An 18,550-nucleotide genomic window follows, 5' to 3' on the forward strand; every position below is an offset into this window, starting at 1 on the left:
CAGACACGGACACTGATTTCAGTGTCGACGGTGAAGAAACAAACGTATTTTCTTTTAGGGCCACACGTTAAGGGCAATGAAGGAGGTGTTACATATTTCTGATACTCCAAGTACCACAAAAAAGGGTATTATATGTGAGGTGAAAAAACTACCTGTAGTTTTTCCTGAATCAGATAAATTAAATGAAGTGTGTGATGATGCGTGGGTTTCCCCCGATAGAAAATTATTGGCGGTATACCCTTTCCCGCCAGAAGTTAAGGCGCGGTGGGAAACACCCCTCAGGGTGGATAAGGCGCTCACACGCTTATCAGAACAAGTGGCGGTACCATCTACGGATAGGGCCGTACTTAAGGAGCCAGCTGATAGGAGGCTGAAAAATATCCTAAAAAGTATACACACACATGCTGGTGTTATACTGCGACCAGCGATCGCCTCAGCCTGGATGTGCAGAGCTGAGGTGGCTTGGTCGGATTCCCTGACTAAAAATATTGATACCTTTGACAGGGACAGTATTTTATTGACTATAGAGCATTTAAAGGATGCATTTCTATATATGCGAGATGCACAGAGGGATATTTGCACTCTGGCATCAAGAGTAAATGCGATGTCCATATCTACAAGAAGATGTTTATGGACACGACAGTGGTCAGGTGATGCAGATTCCAAACGGCACAAAGATGTATTGCCGTATAAAGGGGAGGAGTTATTTGTGGTCGGTCCATGGGACCTGGTGGCCAGGGCAACTGCTGGAAAATCCACCGTTTTTTACCCTAAGTCACATCTCTGCAGAAAAAGACACCGTCTTTTCAGCCTCAGTCCTTTCGTCCCTATAAGAGTCATATCTGCCCAGGGATAGAGGAAAGGGAAGAAGACTGCAGCAGGCAGCCCATTCCCAGGAACAGAAGCCCTCCACCGCTTCTACCAAGTTCTCAGCATGACGCTGGGACCGTACAGGACCCCTGGATCCTACAAGTAGTATCCAAGGGGTACAGATTGGAATGTCGAGAGGTTTCCCCCCTCGCAGGTTCCTGTAGTCTGCTGTACCAATGTCTCCCTCCGACAGGGAGGCAGTATTGAAAACAATTCACAAGCTGTATTCCCAGCAGGTGATAATAAAATTACCCCTCCGACAACAAGGAAAGGGGTATTACTCCACACTATATGGTGGTACTGAAGGCTAGGTGAGACCTATTCTAAATCTGAAAAATTTGAACACTTACAAGGGTTCAAATCCAGATGGAGTCACTCAGAGCAGTGATAGCAAAGAACAAGGGGACTATATGGTGTCCCGGGACATCAGGGATGCTTACCTCCATGTCCCAAAATTTGCCTTTTCTCACCAAGGGTACCTCAGGTTCGTGGTACAGAACTGTCACTATCAGTTTCAAGACGATGCCGTTGGATTGTCCAAGGCACCCCGGGTCCTTACCAAGGTAATGACCGAAAGGAGGATTCGTCTTCAAAGAAAATGGACGACCTCCTGATAAGAACAAGGTCCAGAGAACAGTTGGAGGTCGGAGTAGCACTATCTCAAGTAGTTCTACGACAGCACGGGTGGATTCTAAATATTCCAAAACCGCAGTTGTTCCGACGACACGTCTGCTGGTCCTAGGGATGATTCTGGACACAGTCCAGGAAAAGGTGTTTCTCCCAGAGGAGAAAGCCAGGGAGTTATCCGAGCTAATCGGGATCCTCCTAAAACCAGGAAAAGTGTCAGTGCATCATTGCACAAGAGTCCTGGTAAAAATGGTGGCTTATTACGAAGCGCTTCCATTCGGCAGATTTCACGCAAGAACTCTTCAGTGGGATCTGCTGGACAAATGGTCCGGATCGCATCTTCAGATGCATCAGCGGATAACCCTATATCCAAGGACAAGGGTGTCTCTCCTGTGGTGATTACAGAGTGCTCATCTTCTAGAGGGCCGCAGATTCGGCATTCAGGATTGGATGCTCGTGACCACGGAGGCCAGCCTGAGAGGCTGGGGAGCAGTCACACAAGGAGTGTGATCAAGTCTGGAGAATTCTCTCCACATAAATATACTGGAGCTAAGAGCAAATTTATAATGCTCTAAGCTTAGCAAGACCTCTGCTTCAAGGTCAGCCGGTATTGATCCAGTGGGATAACATCACGGCAGTCGCCCACGTAAACAGAAAGGGCGGCACAAGAAGCAGGAGGGCAGTGGCAAAACTGCAAGGATTTTTCGCTAGGCGGAAAATCATGTGATAGCACTGTCAGCAGTGTTCATTCCGGGAGTGGACGACTGGGAAGCAGACTTCCTCAGCAGGCACGACCTCCACCCGGGAGAGTGGGAACTTCATCGGGAAGTTTTCCGCATGATTGTGAACCGTTGGGAAAGACCAAAGGTGGACATGATGGCGTCCCGCCCGAACAAAAAATGGGACAGGTATTGCGCCAGGTCACGAGACCTTCAGGCGATAGCTGTGGACGTCCTGGTAACACCGTGGGTGTAACAGTCGGTGTATGTGTTCCATCCTCTGCTTCTCATAACCAAGGTATTGAGAATTATAAGACATAGAGGAGTAAGAACTATACTCGTGGCTCCGGATTGGCCAAGAGGGACTTGGTAACCGGAACTTCAAGAGATGCTCACAGAGGACTAATGGCCTCGGGAGCTAAGAAGGGATTTGCTTTCAGCAAGTACCATGTCTGTTCCAAGAGGAACCGTGGCATCGGCCTTTAAGAAAGGACCTGCTCCAGCAGGGACCTTGTCTGTTCCAAGACTTACCGCGACTGCGTTTGACGCATGGCGGTTTGAACGCCGGATCCTAAGGGAAAAGGCATTCCGGAAGAGGTCATACCTACCCTGGTCAAAGCCAGGAAGGAGGTGACCGCACAACGTTATCACCACATGTGGTAAAAATATGTTGCGTGGGTGAGGCCAGGAAGGCCCCACGAAAAAATTTCAACTAGGTCGATTTCTGCACTTCCTGCAAACAGGAGTGTCTATGAGCCTCAAATTGGGGTCCATTAAGGTTCAAGTTTCGGCCCTATAGATTTTCTTCCAGAAAGAATTGGCTTCAGTTCCTGAAGTCCAGACGTTTGTCAAGGGAGTATTGCATATACAGCCCTTGTGTGCCTCCAGTGGCACCGTGGGATCTCAACGTAGTGTTGGGATTCCTCAAATCATATTGGTTTGAACCACTCAAATCTGTGGATTTGAAATATCTCACATGGAAAGTGACCATGCTGTTGGCCCTGGCCTCGGCCAGGCGATTGTCAAAATTGGCGGCTTTGTCTTACAAAAGCCCATATTTGATTTTCCATTCGGGACAGGGCAGAACTGCGGACTCGTCCCCAGTTTCTTCCTAAGGTGGTGTCAGCGTTTCACCTGAAACAACCTATTGTGGTGCCTGCGGCTACTAGGGACTTGGAGGACTCCAAGTTGCTAGACGTTGTCAGGGCCCTGAAAATATATATATATATATAATTCCAGGACGGCTGGAGTCAGAAAGTCTGACTTGCTGTTTATATTGTAGGCACCCAAAAAGCTGGGTGCTCCTGCTTCTAAGCAGACTATTGCTCGTTGGATTTGTAGTACAATTCAGCTTGCACATTCTGTGGCAGGCCTGCCACAGCCAAAATCTGTAAATGCCCATTCCACAAGGAAGGTGGGCTCATCTTGGGCGGCTGCCCGAGGGGTCTCGGCTTTACAACTTTGCCGAGCTGCAACTTGGTCAGGGGCAAACACGTTTGCTAAATTCTACAAATTTGATACCCTGGCTGAGGAGGACCTGGAGTTCTCTCATTCGGTGCTGCAGAGTCATCCGCACTCTCCCGCCCGTTTGGGAGCTTTGGTATAATCCCCATGGTCCTGACGGAGTCCCCAGCATCCACTAGGACGTTAGAGAAAATAAGATTTTACTTACCGATAAATCTATTTCTCATAGTCCGTAGTGGATGCTGGGCGCCCATCCCAAGTGCGGATTGTCTGCATTACTTGTACATAGTTATTGTTACAAAAAAAATCGGGTTATTATTGTTGTGAGCCATCTTTTTTAGAGGCTACTTCATTGTTATCATACTGTTAACTGGGTTCAAATCACAAGTTGTACGGTGTGATTGGTGTGGCTGGTATGAGTCTTACCCGGGATTCAAGATCCTTCCTTACTGTGTACGCTCGTCCGGGCACAGTACCTAACTGAGGCTTGGAGGAGGGTCATAGGGGGAGGAGCCAGTACACACCATGTGATCCTAAAAGCTTGCTTTTGTGCCCTGTCTCCTGCGGAGCCGCTATCCCCCATGGTCCTGACGGAGTCCCCAGCATCCACTACGGACTATGAGAAATAGATTTATCGGTAAGTAAAATCTTATTTTTTCTACTGGTCGAAAAAACAGCACTAATTTAACACAATTTTTGAATCCATTTTTGCCCATACCGTGTCACCTTTTTTTTTTTTGTCGAATCGGCATGCGTGAAGATTGCACCAAAAATGCCCGAAAACGCCCGCAAATTCGCCAAAACACATGTATCGGAGGCAAATTCGCTGATACACGTGGTTTCCGCCAGTTCCACATTTTTTGACCAGTCGAAAAAACGGCACGAGCATTGAATTGGTCGAATGTAAAGTCGACTTAAAAACGGGCGAAAAGTACCGAAAAATGGCACAAATTGAATACCCCCCTATCTCTCTCTCTTTCCCTCTCTCTCTTGCTCTCTATCTATCTACATATAGATATATATAAGTCCACCCAGATGGTATCTTGGTCAGAAATTATCCTCAGAGCTGTGATACTGTTATGCTAACCACTACATCAACCCTGCTGCCTCTTAGGGCAAACAACTGGTGCTGTCATACCAATATCTTGAGCGAGGGATTCTTTTTGGGTTTATTTGTTTCACCCTTACCCATTATATACATTATTTGGTATCTTGGGTCCATTCCTTCAGTCTGTAAATCTCCTTTTTGGAGTTTTAGCATCATATTTGAGGCTGTAAAGCTGACCCTATTAAAATGCTTTAAATCTTATTATTGACGTGTCGGCATCCTAGGTTTGACCTTGCACTGTCCCGCTTCTCGTTGTTGACATTTTGATTGTTGAACCCCCATACCAAACTCCACCCGGCATTTGTCACACCCTTATTCCCGTGCGTTTAACCATTGGCATTGCGTGCAAATCTCGCAATCATTACTAGGTAGTAACAAAATGTAAAAACACCCTCTAATACAGACGCAGCAAACAAACATTTCCACGAGCAGCAACGAAAGCACCTGTTATATTTAGAGATTCAGTCCCAACGTGTAGGTAGGATTTCACGTCATCAGCATTAACATGTATTCGCACATGTTCTAAGGCTCCCGCAAATGATGCGTCGTGGACAGGTCATTTTGCGTTTCCGTGCTGGATGTGCAGCTGAAATTTGTAGCATGTTCTGTCCCACAGTGTGCAGATAGGACTTGTACATACAGCCATTATTTTACAGTCTGTAAAATGACAGGAACTGATTGGTTGGTACTTTATCTCTCTCCAAACTCTGAATAATCTCCTCCATGGTGTGGTAATATTTACATCTCTTAAGACCTTTATTTCAAAGCATTGCTGTAGTATACCTGGCTTGGGATAGGGGCAATGTGGGGACATGCAGTACTCTGTAAGTATTCTTGGATAGAAATAGTTACAGTATTCTATGCAAATAGAGACAATTGTGACATTAACGCAAGCAGTAACTGTGACAGACGGAAAGAGGAAATGGCTAGTGTGCTTATTTACACAGGACTGTATGAGGATACACTTTCTCCTGGGTTTTTCCCGAAACATTAATTTTCTGGCATCCGTAGGAAGGAAAGAGTTTCCTTGTTTGATACATAGTGTCATTTATGTGCAGTAATGCACACTGGGAGTTCTCATTGCAGTCAGATGTCTAATTATTTAAGGAAAAATGTCCTAAGTTATTAAATGACTAGATAAGCATTTTATCTGTCTATATATTGGTGAGGATATGCGTTTTTTCTCTATATTTTTTTTCCCTCTAGATTTCATTAAGTAAGCCTCTTCTACAGTACATCGTACTCTCCTGGGTAGCCTTAGGTGACAGCATCTTCCACGTGGTGCTGTCCTGAGAGGTCTTAGGTGACAACCTCATCCAAATGGTGCTCTCCTGAGAGACCTTAGGTGACAGCCTCTTCCACGTAGTGCTTTCCTGGGAGGCCTTAGGTGACAGCCTCTTCCACGTGGTGCTTTCCTGGGAGGCCTTAGGTGACAGCCTCTTCCAAGTGGTGCTTTCATGGGAGGCCTTAGGTGACATCCTCTTCCACGTGGTGCTCTCCTGAGAGGCCTTAGGTGACAGCCTCTTCCACAGGGTGCTCTCCTGAGAGGACTTATTTGACAACCTCTTCCACAAGGTGCTGTCCTGAGTAACCTTACGTAACAGCCTTTTCCATGTGGTGCTCTCCTGAGATTCCTTAAGTGAGAGAATTTTCCACAAGATGCTCTCCTGAGAAGGCTTAGGTGACAGCCTTTTCCATGTGATGCTCTCCTGAGAGGCCTTAGGTGACAGCCTCTTCCATATGGTGCTCTCCTGAGTGACCTTAGGTTATGGCCTCTTCCACGTGATGCTCTCCTGAGAGCCTTTAAATGCCAGCCTCATCCACATGGCGCTCTCCTGCAAAGTCTTAGGTGAAGACTCTTCCACATTGTGCTCTCCTGAGAGGCCTTGGGTAACAGCCTCTTCCACGCGGTGCTCTCCTGAGAAGCCTTAGGCGACAGCATCTTACACATGATGGTCTCCCTAGTGGGTTTAGGTGACAGCCTCTTCTATCTGGAGCTCTCCTGAGAATGACTTATGTGAAAACCTCTTCCACATGATGCACTCCTGAGAGACCTTAGGTTACGGCCTCTTCCACGTGATGCTCTCCTCAGAGGACTTATGTGACAACCTCTTCCACAAGGTGCTGTCCTGAGTAACCTTACGTAACAGCCTTTTCCATGTGATGCGCTCCTGAGAGGCCTTAAGTGGGAGAATATCCCACAAGATGCTCTCCTGAGAGGGCTTAGGTGACAGCCTATCCACGTGATGCTCTCCTGAGAGACTTTAAATGCCAGCCTCATCCACATGGCGCTCTCCTGCAAAGCCTTAGGTGAAGACCCTTCCACATTGTGCTCTCCTGAGAGGCCTTAGGTGACAGCCTCTTCCACGCGGTGCTCTCCTGGGAGGCCTTATGTGACAACCTCTTCCACGTGTGTCGTTTTACACAGGGTCTAGTGAAGCTTTTCAGTCGCACTGCTGGCCGCAGAGTGATTGACATGAAGTGAGCGTTTCTGGGTGTCAACTGACCAGTTTCAGGGAGTGTTCGGAAAAACACAGGCATGCCAGCAAAAACGGAGGCGTGGCTGGGTGAACGCAGGGCGTGTTTGTGACGTCAAAACAGGAACTGAACAGTCTGAAGTCATCGCAAGCGCTGAGTAGGTCTGAAGCTACTCAGAAACTGCACAAAATTATTTTGTAGCCGCTCTGCAATCCTTTCGTTCACACTTAGGCTAAGCTAAAATACACTCAGTGGGCGGCGGCATAGCGTTTGCATGGCTGCTAAAAACTGCTTGCGAGCGAACAACTCAGAATGACCCACAGGGTCCCCTCTGCCTCCTTCCAATCTCTGGGCAATTATCTTTCACTGTTGAGAATGGTCCAAAAGAATAAATGGACCGCAAATATTGTAGCCTTAATGAACCAGGCCTGGATAGGTGAAGTGTTGAATCCCTATATTATCTCCAGTATTGCTTCTTATAAACAGACACGCGTATTAAACTGTAGAAATATGTGAAGTACAGGACTGTGAACAAATGGCCCTTGTATACTACCATTAACCACATTATTTGCAGTCCCAGTATGAGTTGCATTCTCTTCTCCCCAGCACGTGTTCTCCCAGCAACTTCTCACAACGTAGAGTCTCTAGCAATACCCAGTCATTGGGTTTATGATGTTGCACCCTAGGTACCCATTCAGCAAGGACTACTAGTACTTTGTGGACTGCTTGGTGGGTGTTGACATCTGAACGGCTGTTGATTCCTTTTTTTCTTTTGCAGACAGGAGAGTTCTCTGCCCGATTCCTCTTAAAGCTGCCAGTGGATTTCAGCAATATCCCCATCTATCTGCTGAAGGTAAAAATCTTTCATTTTGATGTAAACATATGAACATCTGCCACTTACATTGACCCATAACTGTTAACATCCCTAAATTATTCCACACCATTCTGCTTTCTGTATGGGGTATACTGACATCTGCATCCGGATAGCCAGGTAGAGGTGGCCTCTCAAAGTCTGTAGGCTCTGCAGTTTCTGGATCTATGGGCTTTCACTTTCTCCACTTTGAGACGACACCTATTCAACCGTTCCTACCCACCAGATATGCATAACTTGCCCCCGATAGTCCACCGCTGTACTGCATCTGAGAGCCAGCAATGAGCGCCATCCTAGAGCAAAGTCCAGCGCACAAGCTACTATCCAGCTTATTTAAACATACTCCAGCTTGCTTTCCATTGCATTGGGGTAATGGATTGACCAAGAAGAGAAGTGAGGGGGCGGTCAAAGTGTCTCCTTTACGTTGGGAACACTCTGTCTTTTTGCCATCTGGTAGTGGGAGATGTTTCTGAGACCTGCTGACATGAAGAATGGAATATTAATCTTTAACAACATTGGCTAGTGTGAATAAAATAGAATTCAAGGACCTTTCATACTGTCGGCCTTTTTGGTAACAATATATTTTTGTGAGCAGCCAAAAAAATAAAATAATGCGGACCACTGCATTAGGTAGTGTTTTTGCTTGCTACATTCTCGGGCCTGTATGACGCTTCGCCAGGCTACCTGAGAGAGCCGGGGTGTGGGCAGCTGGATTGGGAAGGCATTATTCTGCAATGTTCTGCATACCATATCTCGTGTTATTAAATGATAACATTGTGTGTGATCAGTGACATTATTTAGTGATTGTAAAGGTCACAAGTGGGAGTACTTATAATGAACCTGTTTGTTTTGTATTAGTGTGACCTTGCTATATCACTCGTTGGTCCGCAGGCTGTTGTTGAGGCTGATGCAGAGGGTCTGCAGCCCCCACACCACTGCTGGGTACAATATGAAGGCAATGTTTTTGCATGGCAATTTTTTTACAGGTGCAAAATCCCTTCTACAGTGATTCTTTGGCTTTCCTAACACAGTATAGTTTTTACTGACCCTGACCCTCTTCTCTCCCATGCATTACCCCTGGCTGACCCACTAAAGTGCCACCATTATAACTGATCATGCCCTCACCTCCACACTACTAAGAATAATAGATAAGTACTTTTGTGGCCTTGAAAAACTGTAAATGCTGAACAGAAAACCCATTTATGCAGTTTTTTGTATGGTGCTATAACAAGACCTTAAGTCGTCCTATGACCTATATACTATCCTGTCAGATGGCAGTACTGCTTACTTATCCAGACACAATGCAATTTATTGTGTACAATTGCTAAGTTTACAGCATGTCCGCATTATGGGGGTCATTCCGAGTTGTTCGCTCGTTATATTTTTCTCGCAACGGAGAGATTAGTCGCTAATGCGCATGCGCAATGTCCGCAGTGCGACTGCGCCAAGTAAATTTGCTATACAGTTAGGTATTTTACTCACGGCATTACGAGGTTTTTTCTTCGTTCTGGTGATCGTAATGTGATTGACAGGAAGTGGGTGTTTCTGGGCGGAAACTGGCCGTTTTATGGGTGTGTGCGAAAAAACGCTACCGTTTCTGGGAAAAACGCGGGAGTGGCTGGCCGAACGCTGGGAGTGTTTGTGACGTCAAACCAGGAACGAAACTGACTGAACTGATCGCAGATGCCGAGTAAGTCTCGAGCTACTCAGAAACTGCTAAGAAGTGTCTATTCGCAATTTTGCTAATTTTTCGTTCGCAATTTTGATAAGCTAAGATACACTCCCAGTAGGCGGCGGCTTAGCGTGTGCACAGCTGCTAAAAGCAGCTAGCGAGCGAACAACTCGGAATGAGGGCCTATATCTCCGCAATTTTGTTATTTGTCTGTTCACAACTTTGAACTGAATCGGTTACAGAAACATACAGATGCGCTAGTCATGGCCACTACTGGGAACATTTATTCATTTTATAATAGTTGTGTCTTTTTTTTCTTTTTTTTAAATGGAAATTGTATTCCACTTCAAGGTAATAATATAAGCTAAAAAAATGACAGGACTGAGGCAAAAGCAAAATACTCACAATTGTATGTCTCCTATTACTACTATATAATGATGAGACTGGTAATGCGGCAAAACCGAACAGTACAATTAATTCATTGTAACTGTCCCAAGAAAACTAAAGGTTATAGGAAAACTTAATTATTCTAAGGAACAGGGGGAGGGTGGCAAGGGGAGGATGAATTTACGTTCCGTTCACGATGGGTGATTGGGAAATGGGGGCATCAGAACTGTTTTAGGTTTTTGGGAGACAATACATTATTTTCTTTTAAGTCCTGGATGGAACCCATCTCATAATATTGAGCAGGGAGCTGTAATTGATTACATTACAGTGCTGGATCTGAGCAGGGTGCTGTGACTGATTACATTACAGTGCTGGATCTGAGCAGGGTGCTGTGACTGATTACATTACAGTGCTGGATCTGAGCAGGGTGCTGTGACTGATTACATTACAGTGCTGAATCTGAGCAGGGTGCTGTAACTGATTATATTACAGTGCTGGTTCTGAACAGGGCGCTGTAACAGATTACATTACAGTGCTGGATGTGAGCAGGGTGCTGTGACTGATTACATTACAGTGCTGGATGTGAGCAGGGTGCTGTAACTGATTACATTACAGTGCTGAATCTGAGCAGGGTGCTGTAACTGATTATATTACAGTGCTGGTTCTGCACAGGGTGCTGTAACTGATTACATTACAGTGCTGGATGTGAGCAGGGCGCTGTAACTGATTACATTACAGTGCTGGATCTGAGCAGGGCGCTGTAACGGATTACATTACAGTGCTGGATGTGAGCAGGGCGCTGTAACTGATTACATTACAGTGCTGGATCTGAGCAGGGTGCTGTAACTGATTACATTACAGTGCTGGATCTGAGCAGGGCGCTGTAACGGATTACATTACAGTGCTGGGTGTGAGCAGGGTGCTGTAACTGATTACATTACAGTGCTGGATCTGAGCAGGGTGCTGTAACTGATTACGTTACAGTGCTGGATGTGAGCAGGGCGCTGTAACGGATTACATTACAGTGCTGGATGTGAGCAGGGCGCTGTAACTGATTATATTACAGTGCTGGTTCTGCACAGGGTGCTGTAACTGATTACATTACAGTGCTGGATCTGGCGCAGGGTGCTGTAACTGATCACATTACAGTGCTCGAACTGAGCAGGGTGCTGTGACTGATTACATTACAGTGCTGGATCTGAGCAGGGTGCTGTAACTGATCACATTACAGTGCTGGATGTGAGCAGGGTGCTGTGACTGATTACATTACAGTGCTGGATGTGAGCAGGGTGCTGTAACTGATTATATTACAGTGCTGGATCTGAACAGGGTGCTGTAACTGATTACATTACAGTGCTGGATCTGGCGCAGGGTGCTGTAACGGATCACATTACAGTGCTGGATCTGAGCAGGGTGCTGTGACTGATTACATTACAGTGCTGGGTGTGAGCAGGGTGCTGTGACTGATTACATTACAGTGCTGGATGTGAGCAGGGTGCTGTAACTGATTATATTACAGTGCTGTATCTGAGCAGGGCGCTGTAACTGATTACGTTACAGTGCAGGATCTGAGCAGGGCGCTTTAACGGATTACATTACAGTGGTGGATCTGAGCAGGGTGCTGTAACTGATTACATTACAGTGCTGGATCTGGCGCAGGGTTCTGTAACTGATTACATTACAGTGCTGGTTCTGAACAGGGTGCTGTAACTGATTATATTACAGTGCTGTATCTGAGCAGGGCGCTGTAACTGATTACGTTACAATGCAGGATCTGAGCAGGGCGCTTTAACTGATTACATTACAGTGGTGGATCTGAGCAGGGTGCTGTAACTGATTACATTACAGTGCTGGATCTGGCGCAGGGTGCTGTAACTGATTACATTGCAGTGCTGGATCTGAGCAGGGCGCTTTAATGGATTACATTACAGTGGTGGATCTGAGCAGGGAGCTGTAACTGATTACATTACAGTGCTGGATCTGAGCAGGGTGCCTTAACTGATTACATTACAGTGCTGGATGTGAGCAGGGCGCTGTAACAGATTACATTACAGTGCTGGATCTGAGCAGGGCGCTGTAACTGCTTACATTACAGTGCTGGGTCTGAGCAGGGTGCTGTAACTGATTACATTACAGTGCTGGATCTGAGCAGGGTGCTGTAACTGATTACATTACAGTGCTGGGTGTGAGCAGGGCGCTGCAACAGATTACAGTACAGTGCTGGATCTGAGCAGGGTGTTGTAACTGATTACATTACAGTGCTGGATCTGAGCAGGGTGTTGTAACTGATTACATTACAGTGCTGGATCTAAGCAGGGCGCTGTAACGGATTACATTACAGTGCTGGATCTGAGCAGGGTGCTGTAACTGATTACATTACAGTGCTGGATGTGAGCAGGGTGCTGTAACTGATTACATTACAGTGCTGGATCTGAGCAGGGTGCTGTAACTGATTACATTACAGTGCTGGATCTGAACAGGGTGCTGTAACTGATTACATTACAGTGCTGGATCTGAGCAGGGCGCTGTAACGGATTACATTACAGTGCTGGATCTGAGCAGGGTGCTGTAACTGATTACATTACAGTGCTGGATGTGAGCAGGGTGCTGTAACGGATTACATTACAGTGCTGGATCTGAGCAGGGTGCTGTAACCGACTACATTATAGTGCTGGATGTGAGCAGGGTGCTGTAACAGATTACATTACAGTGGTGGATCTGAGCAGGGTGCTGTAACTGATTACATTACAGTGCAGGATCTGAGCAGGGTGCTGTAACTGATTACATTACAGTGCTGGATGTGAGCAGGGCGCTGTAACAGATTACATTACAGTGCTGGATCTGAGCAGGGTGCTGTAACTGATTACATTACAGTGCTGAATCTGAGCAAGGCGCTGTAACTGATTACGTTACAGTGCTGGATCTGAGCAGGTTGCTGTGACTGATTACGTTACAGTGCAGGATCTGAGCAGGGCGCTGTAACTGATTACGTTACAGTGCTGGATCTGAGCAGGGTGCTGTAACTGATTACGTTACAGTGCTGGATCTGAGCAAGGAGCTGTAACTGATTACATTACAGTGCTGGATGTGAGCAGGGCGCTGTAACAGATTAAATTACAGTGCTGGATCTGAGCAGGGTGCTGTAACTGATTACATTACAGTGCTGGATCTGAGCAGGGTGCTGTAACTGATTACGTTGCAGTGCTGGATCTGAGCAGGTTGCTGTAACTGATTACGTTACAGTGTAGGATCTGAGCAGGGCGCTGTAACTGATTACGGTACAGTGCTGGATCTGAGCAGGGTGCTGTAATTGATTACGTTACAGTGCTGGATCTGAGCAGGGAGCTGTAACTGATTACATTTCAGTGCTGGATCTGAGCAGGGTGCTGTAACTGATTACATTACAGTGCTGGATGTGAGCAGGGCGCTGTAACAGATTACATTTCAGTGCTGGATCTGAGCAGGGTGCTGTAACTGATTACATTACAGTGCTGGATGTGAGCAGGGCACTGTAACAGATTACATGACGGTGCTGGGTGTGAGCAGGTCGCTGTAACTGATTACATTACAGTGCTGGATCTGAGCAGGGTGCTGTAACTGATTACATTATAGTGCTGGGTGTGAGCAGGGTCCTGTAACTGATTACATTACAGTGCTGGATCTGAGCAGGGCGCTGTAACTGATTACATTACAGTGCAGGATTTGAGCAAGGTGCTGTAACTGATTACATTACAGTGCTGGATCTGAGCAGGGTGCTGTAACTGATTTCATTACAGTGCTGGGTTTGAGCAGGGTGCTGTAACTGATTACATTACAGTGCTGGATCTGAGCAGGGTGCTGTAACTGATTACATTACAGTGCTGGGTTTGAGCAGGATGCTGTAACTGATTACATTACAGTGCTGGGTTTGAGCAGGGTGCTGTAACTCATTACGTTACAGTGCAGGATCTGAGCAGGGCGCTGTAACTGATTACGTTACAGTGCTGGATCTGAGCAGGGCGCTGTAACTGATTACGTTACAGTGCAGGATCTGAGAAGGATGCTGTAAGTGATTACATTACAGTGCTGGATCTGAGCAGGGTGCTGTAATTGATTACATTTCAGTGCTGGATCTGAGCAGGGTGCTGTAACTGATTACATTACAGTGCTGGATGTGAGCAGGGCGCTGTAACAGATTACATTACGGTGCTGGATGTGAGCAGGGCGCTGTAACAGATTACATTACGGTGCTGGGTGTGAGCAGGGTGCTGTAACTGATTACATTACAGTGCAGGATCTGAGCAGGGCGCTGTAACTGATTACGTTACAGTGCTGGATCTGAGCAGGGTGCTGTAACTGATTACGTTACAGTGCAGGATCTGAGCAGGGTGCTGTAACTGATTACATTACAGTGCTGGATCTGAGCAGGGAGCTGTAACAGATTACATTACAGTGCTGGGTGTGAGCAGGGTGCTGTAACTGATTACATTACAGTGCTGGATCTGAGCAGGGTGCTGTAACTGATTACGTTACAGTGCTGGATCTGAGCAGGGAGCTGTAACTGATTACGTTACAGTGCTGGGTGTGAGCAGGGTGCTGTAACCGACTACATTATAGTGCTGGATGTGAGCAGGGCGCTGTAACTGATTACGTTACAGTGCTGGATCTGAGCAGGGTGCTGTAACTGATTACGTTACAGTGCTGGATCTGAGCAGGGTGCTGTAACTGATTACATTACAGTGCTGGGTGTGAGCAGGGTGCTGTAACTGATTTAATTACAGTGCTGGATCTGAGCAGGGTGCTGTAACTGATTACATTACAGTGCTGGGTTTGAGCAGGATGCTGTAACTGATTACATTACAGTGCTGGGTTTGAGCAGGGTGCTGTAACTGATTACGTTACAGTGCAGGATCTGAGCAGGGAGCTGTAACTGATTACATTACAGTGCTGGATGTGAGCAGGGCGATGTAACTGATTACATTACAGTGCTGGATTTGAGCAGGGTGCTGTAACTGATTACATTACAGTGCTGGGTTTGAGCAGGATGCTGTAACTGATTACATTACAGTGCTGGGTTTGAGCAGGGTGCTGTAACTGATTACGTTACAGTGCAGGATCTGAGCAGGGAGCTGTAACTGATTACATTACAGTGCTGGATGTGAGCAGGGCGCTGTAACTGATTTCATTACAGTGCTGGGTTTGAGCAGGGTGCTGTAACTGATTACATTACAGTGCTGGATCTGAGCAGGGTGCTGTAACTGATTACATTACGGTGTTGGATCTTAACAGGGTGCTGTAACAGATTACATTACAGTGCTGGATCTGAGCAGGGCGCTGTAACTGATTACATTACAGTGCTGGGTGTGAGCAGGGCGCTGCAACAGATTACAGTACAGTGCTGGATCTGAGCAGGGTGTTGTAACTGATTACATTACAGTGCTGGATCTGAGCAGGGTGTTGTAACTGATTACATTACAGTGTTGGATCTAAGCAGGGCGCTGTAACGGATTACATTACAGTGCCGGATGTGAGCAGGGTGCTGTAACTGATTACATTACAGTGCTGGATCTGAGCAGGGTGCTGTAACTGATTACATTACAGTGCTGGATCTGAACAGGGTGCTGCAACTGATTACATTACAGTGCTGGATCTGAGCAGGGCGCTGTAACGGATTACATTACAGTGCAGGATCTGAGCAGGGCGCTGTAACTGATTACATTACAGTGCTGGATGTGAGCAGGGCGCTGTAACAGATTACATTACAGTGCTGGATCTGAGCAGGGTGCTGCAACTGATTACATTACAGTGCTGGATCTAAGCAAGGCGCTGTAACTGATTACGTTACAGTGCTGGATCCGAGCAGGTTGCTGTGACTGATTACGTTACAGTGCAGGATCTGAGCAGGGCGCTGTAACTGATTACATTACAGTGCTGGATCTGAGCAGGGTGCTGTAACTGATTACGTTACAGTGCTGGATCTGAGCAAGGAGCTGTAACTGATTACATTACAGTGCTGGATGTGAGCAGTGCGCTGTAACAGATTAAATTACAGTGCTGGATCTGAGCAGGGTGCTGTAACTGATTACATTACAGTGCTGGATCTGAGCAGGGTGCTGTAACTGATTACGTTACAGTGCTGGATCTGAGCAGGTTGCTGTAACTGATTACGTTACAGTGTAGGATCTGAGCAGGGCGCTGTAACTGATTACGGTACAGTGCTGGATCTGAGCAGGGAGCTGTAACTGATTACATTACAGTGCTGTATGTGAGCAGGGCGCTGTAACAGATTACATTTCAGTGCTGGATCTGAGCAGGGTGCTGAAACTGATTACATTACAGTGCTGGATCTGAGCAGGGCGCTGTAACTGATTACATTACAGTGCTGGATGTGAGCAGGGCACTGTAACAGATTACATGACGGTGCTGGGTGTGAGCAGGGCGCTGTAACTGATTACGTTACAGTGCAGGATCTGAGCAGGGCGCTGTAACTGATTACGTTACAGTGCTGGATCTGAGCAGGGTGCTGTAATTGATTACGTTACAGTGCAGGATCTGAGCAGGGTGCTGTAACTGATTACATTACAGTGCTGGATCTGAGCAGGGAGCTGTAACTGATTACATTACAGTGCTGGGTGTGAGCAGGGTGCTGTAACTGATTACATTACAGTGCTGGATCTGAGCAGGGTGCTGTAACTGATTACATTACAGTGCTGGATCTGAGCAGGGTGCTGTAACTGATTACATTACAGTGCTGGGTGTGAGCAGGGTGCTGTAACTGATTTCATTACAGTGCTGGATCTGAGCAGGGTGCTGTAACTGATTACATTACAGTGCTGAGTTTGAGCAGGGTGCTGTAACTGATTACGTTACAGTGCAGGATCTGAGCAGGGAGCTGTAATTGATTACATTACAGTGCTGGGTTTGAGCAGGGTGCTGTAACTGATTACATTACAGTGCTGGATCTGAGCAGGGTGCTGTAACTGATTACATTATGGTGCTGGGTGTTAGCAGGGAGCTGTAACTGATTACATTACAGTGCTTGATCTGAGCAGGGTGCTGTAACTGATTACATTACAGTGCTGGGTGTGAGCAGGGTGCTGTAACTGATTACATTACAGTGCTGGATCTGAGCAGGGTGCTGTAACTGATTACATTACAGTGCTGGATCTGAGCAGGGTGCTGTAACTGATTACATTATAGTACTGGGTGTGAGCAGGGTGCTGTAACTGATTACATTACAGTGCTGGATCTGAGCAGGGCGCTGTAACTGATTACATTACAGTGCAGGATTTGAGCAAGGTGCTGTAACTGATTACATTACAGTGCTGGATCTGAGCAGGGTGCTGTAACTGATTTCATTACAGTGCTGGGTTTGAGCAGGGTGCTGTAACTGATTACATTACAGTGCTGGATCTGAGCAGGGTGCTGTAACTGATTACATTACAGTGCTGGGTTTGAGCAGGATGCTGTAACTGATTACATTACAGTGCTGGGTTTGAGCAGGGTGCTGTAACTCATTACGTTACAGTGCAGGATCTGAGCAGGGTGCTGTAACTGATTACGTTACAGTGCTGGATCTGAGCAGGGCGCTGTAACTGATTACGTTACAGTGCAGGATCTGAGAAGGATGCTGTAAGTGATTACATTACAGTGCTGGATCTGAGCAGGGTGCTGTAATTGATTACGTTACAGTGCTGGATCTGAGCAGGGAGCTGTAACTGATTACATTACAGTGCAGGATTTGAGCAAGGTGCTGTAACTGATTACATTACAGTGCTGGATCTGAGCAGGGTGCTGTAACTGATTTCATTACAGTGCTGGGTTTGAGCAGCGTGCTGTAACTGATTACATTACAGTGCTGGATCTGAGCAGGGTGCTGTAACTGATTACATTACAGTGCTGGGTTTGAGCAGGATGCTGTAACTGATTACATTACAGTGCTGGGTTTGAGCAGGGTGCTGTAACTGATTACGTTACAGTGCAGGATCTGAGCAGGGAGCTGTAACTGATTACATTACAGTGCTGGATGTGAGCAGGGCGCTGTAACTGATTTCATTACAGTGCTGGGTTTGAGCAGGGTGCTGTAACTGATTACATTACAGTGCTGGATCTGAGCAGGGTGCTGTAACTGATTACATTACGGTGCTGGGTGTTAGCAGGGAGCTGTAACTGATTACATTACAGTGCTGGATCTGAGCAGGGTGCTGTAACTGATTACATTACAGTGCTGGGTGTGAGCAGGGTGCTGTAACTGATTACATTACAGTGCTGGATCTGAGCAGGGTGCTGTAACTGATTACATTATAGTGCTGGGTGTGAGCAGGGTGCTGTAACTGATTACGTTACAGTGCTGGATCTGAGCAGGGCGCTGTAAC

General features: G+C 46.6%; 1 protein-coding gene across 3 annotated transcripts in view; it reads left to right on the forward strand.

The window, feature by feature from the left end:
* Positions 1–18,550, forward strand: part of BABAM2 (BRISC and BRCA1 A complex member 2) — a 462,713-nt gene that overhangs the window by 114,727 nt on the left and 329,436 nt on the right. For all 3 annotated transcript variants that reach the window (XM_063918901.1, XM_063918900.1, XM_063918902.1), the window contains one exon: positions 8,045–8,119. In XM_063918901.1, the coding sequence (XP_063774971.1) occupies positions 8,045–8,119 (75 nt within the window). The remainder of the gene's footprint in view (positions 1–8,044; positions 8,120–18,550) is intronic.

The sequence above is a fragment of the Pseudophryne corroboree genome, chromosome 4 (genome assembly GCF_028390025.1).
Source record: "Pseudophryne corroboree isolate aPseCor3 chromosome 4, aPseCor3.hap2, whole genome shotgun sequence".
Taxonomy (NCBI): Eukaryota; Metazoa; Chordata; class Amphibia; order Anura; family Myobatrachidae; genus Pseudophryne; species Pseudophryne corroboree.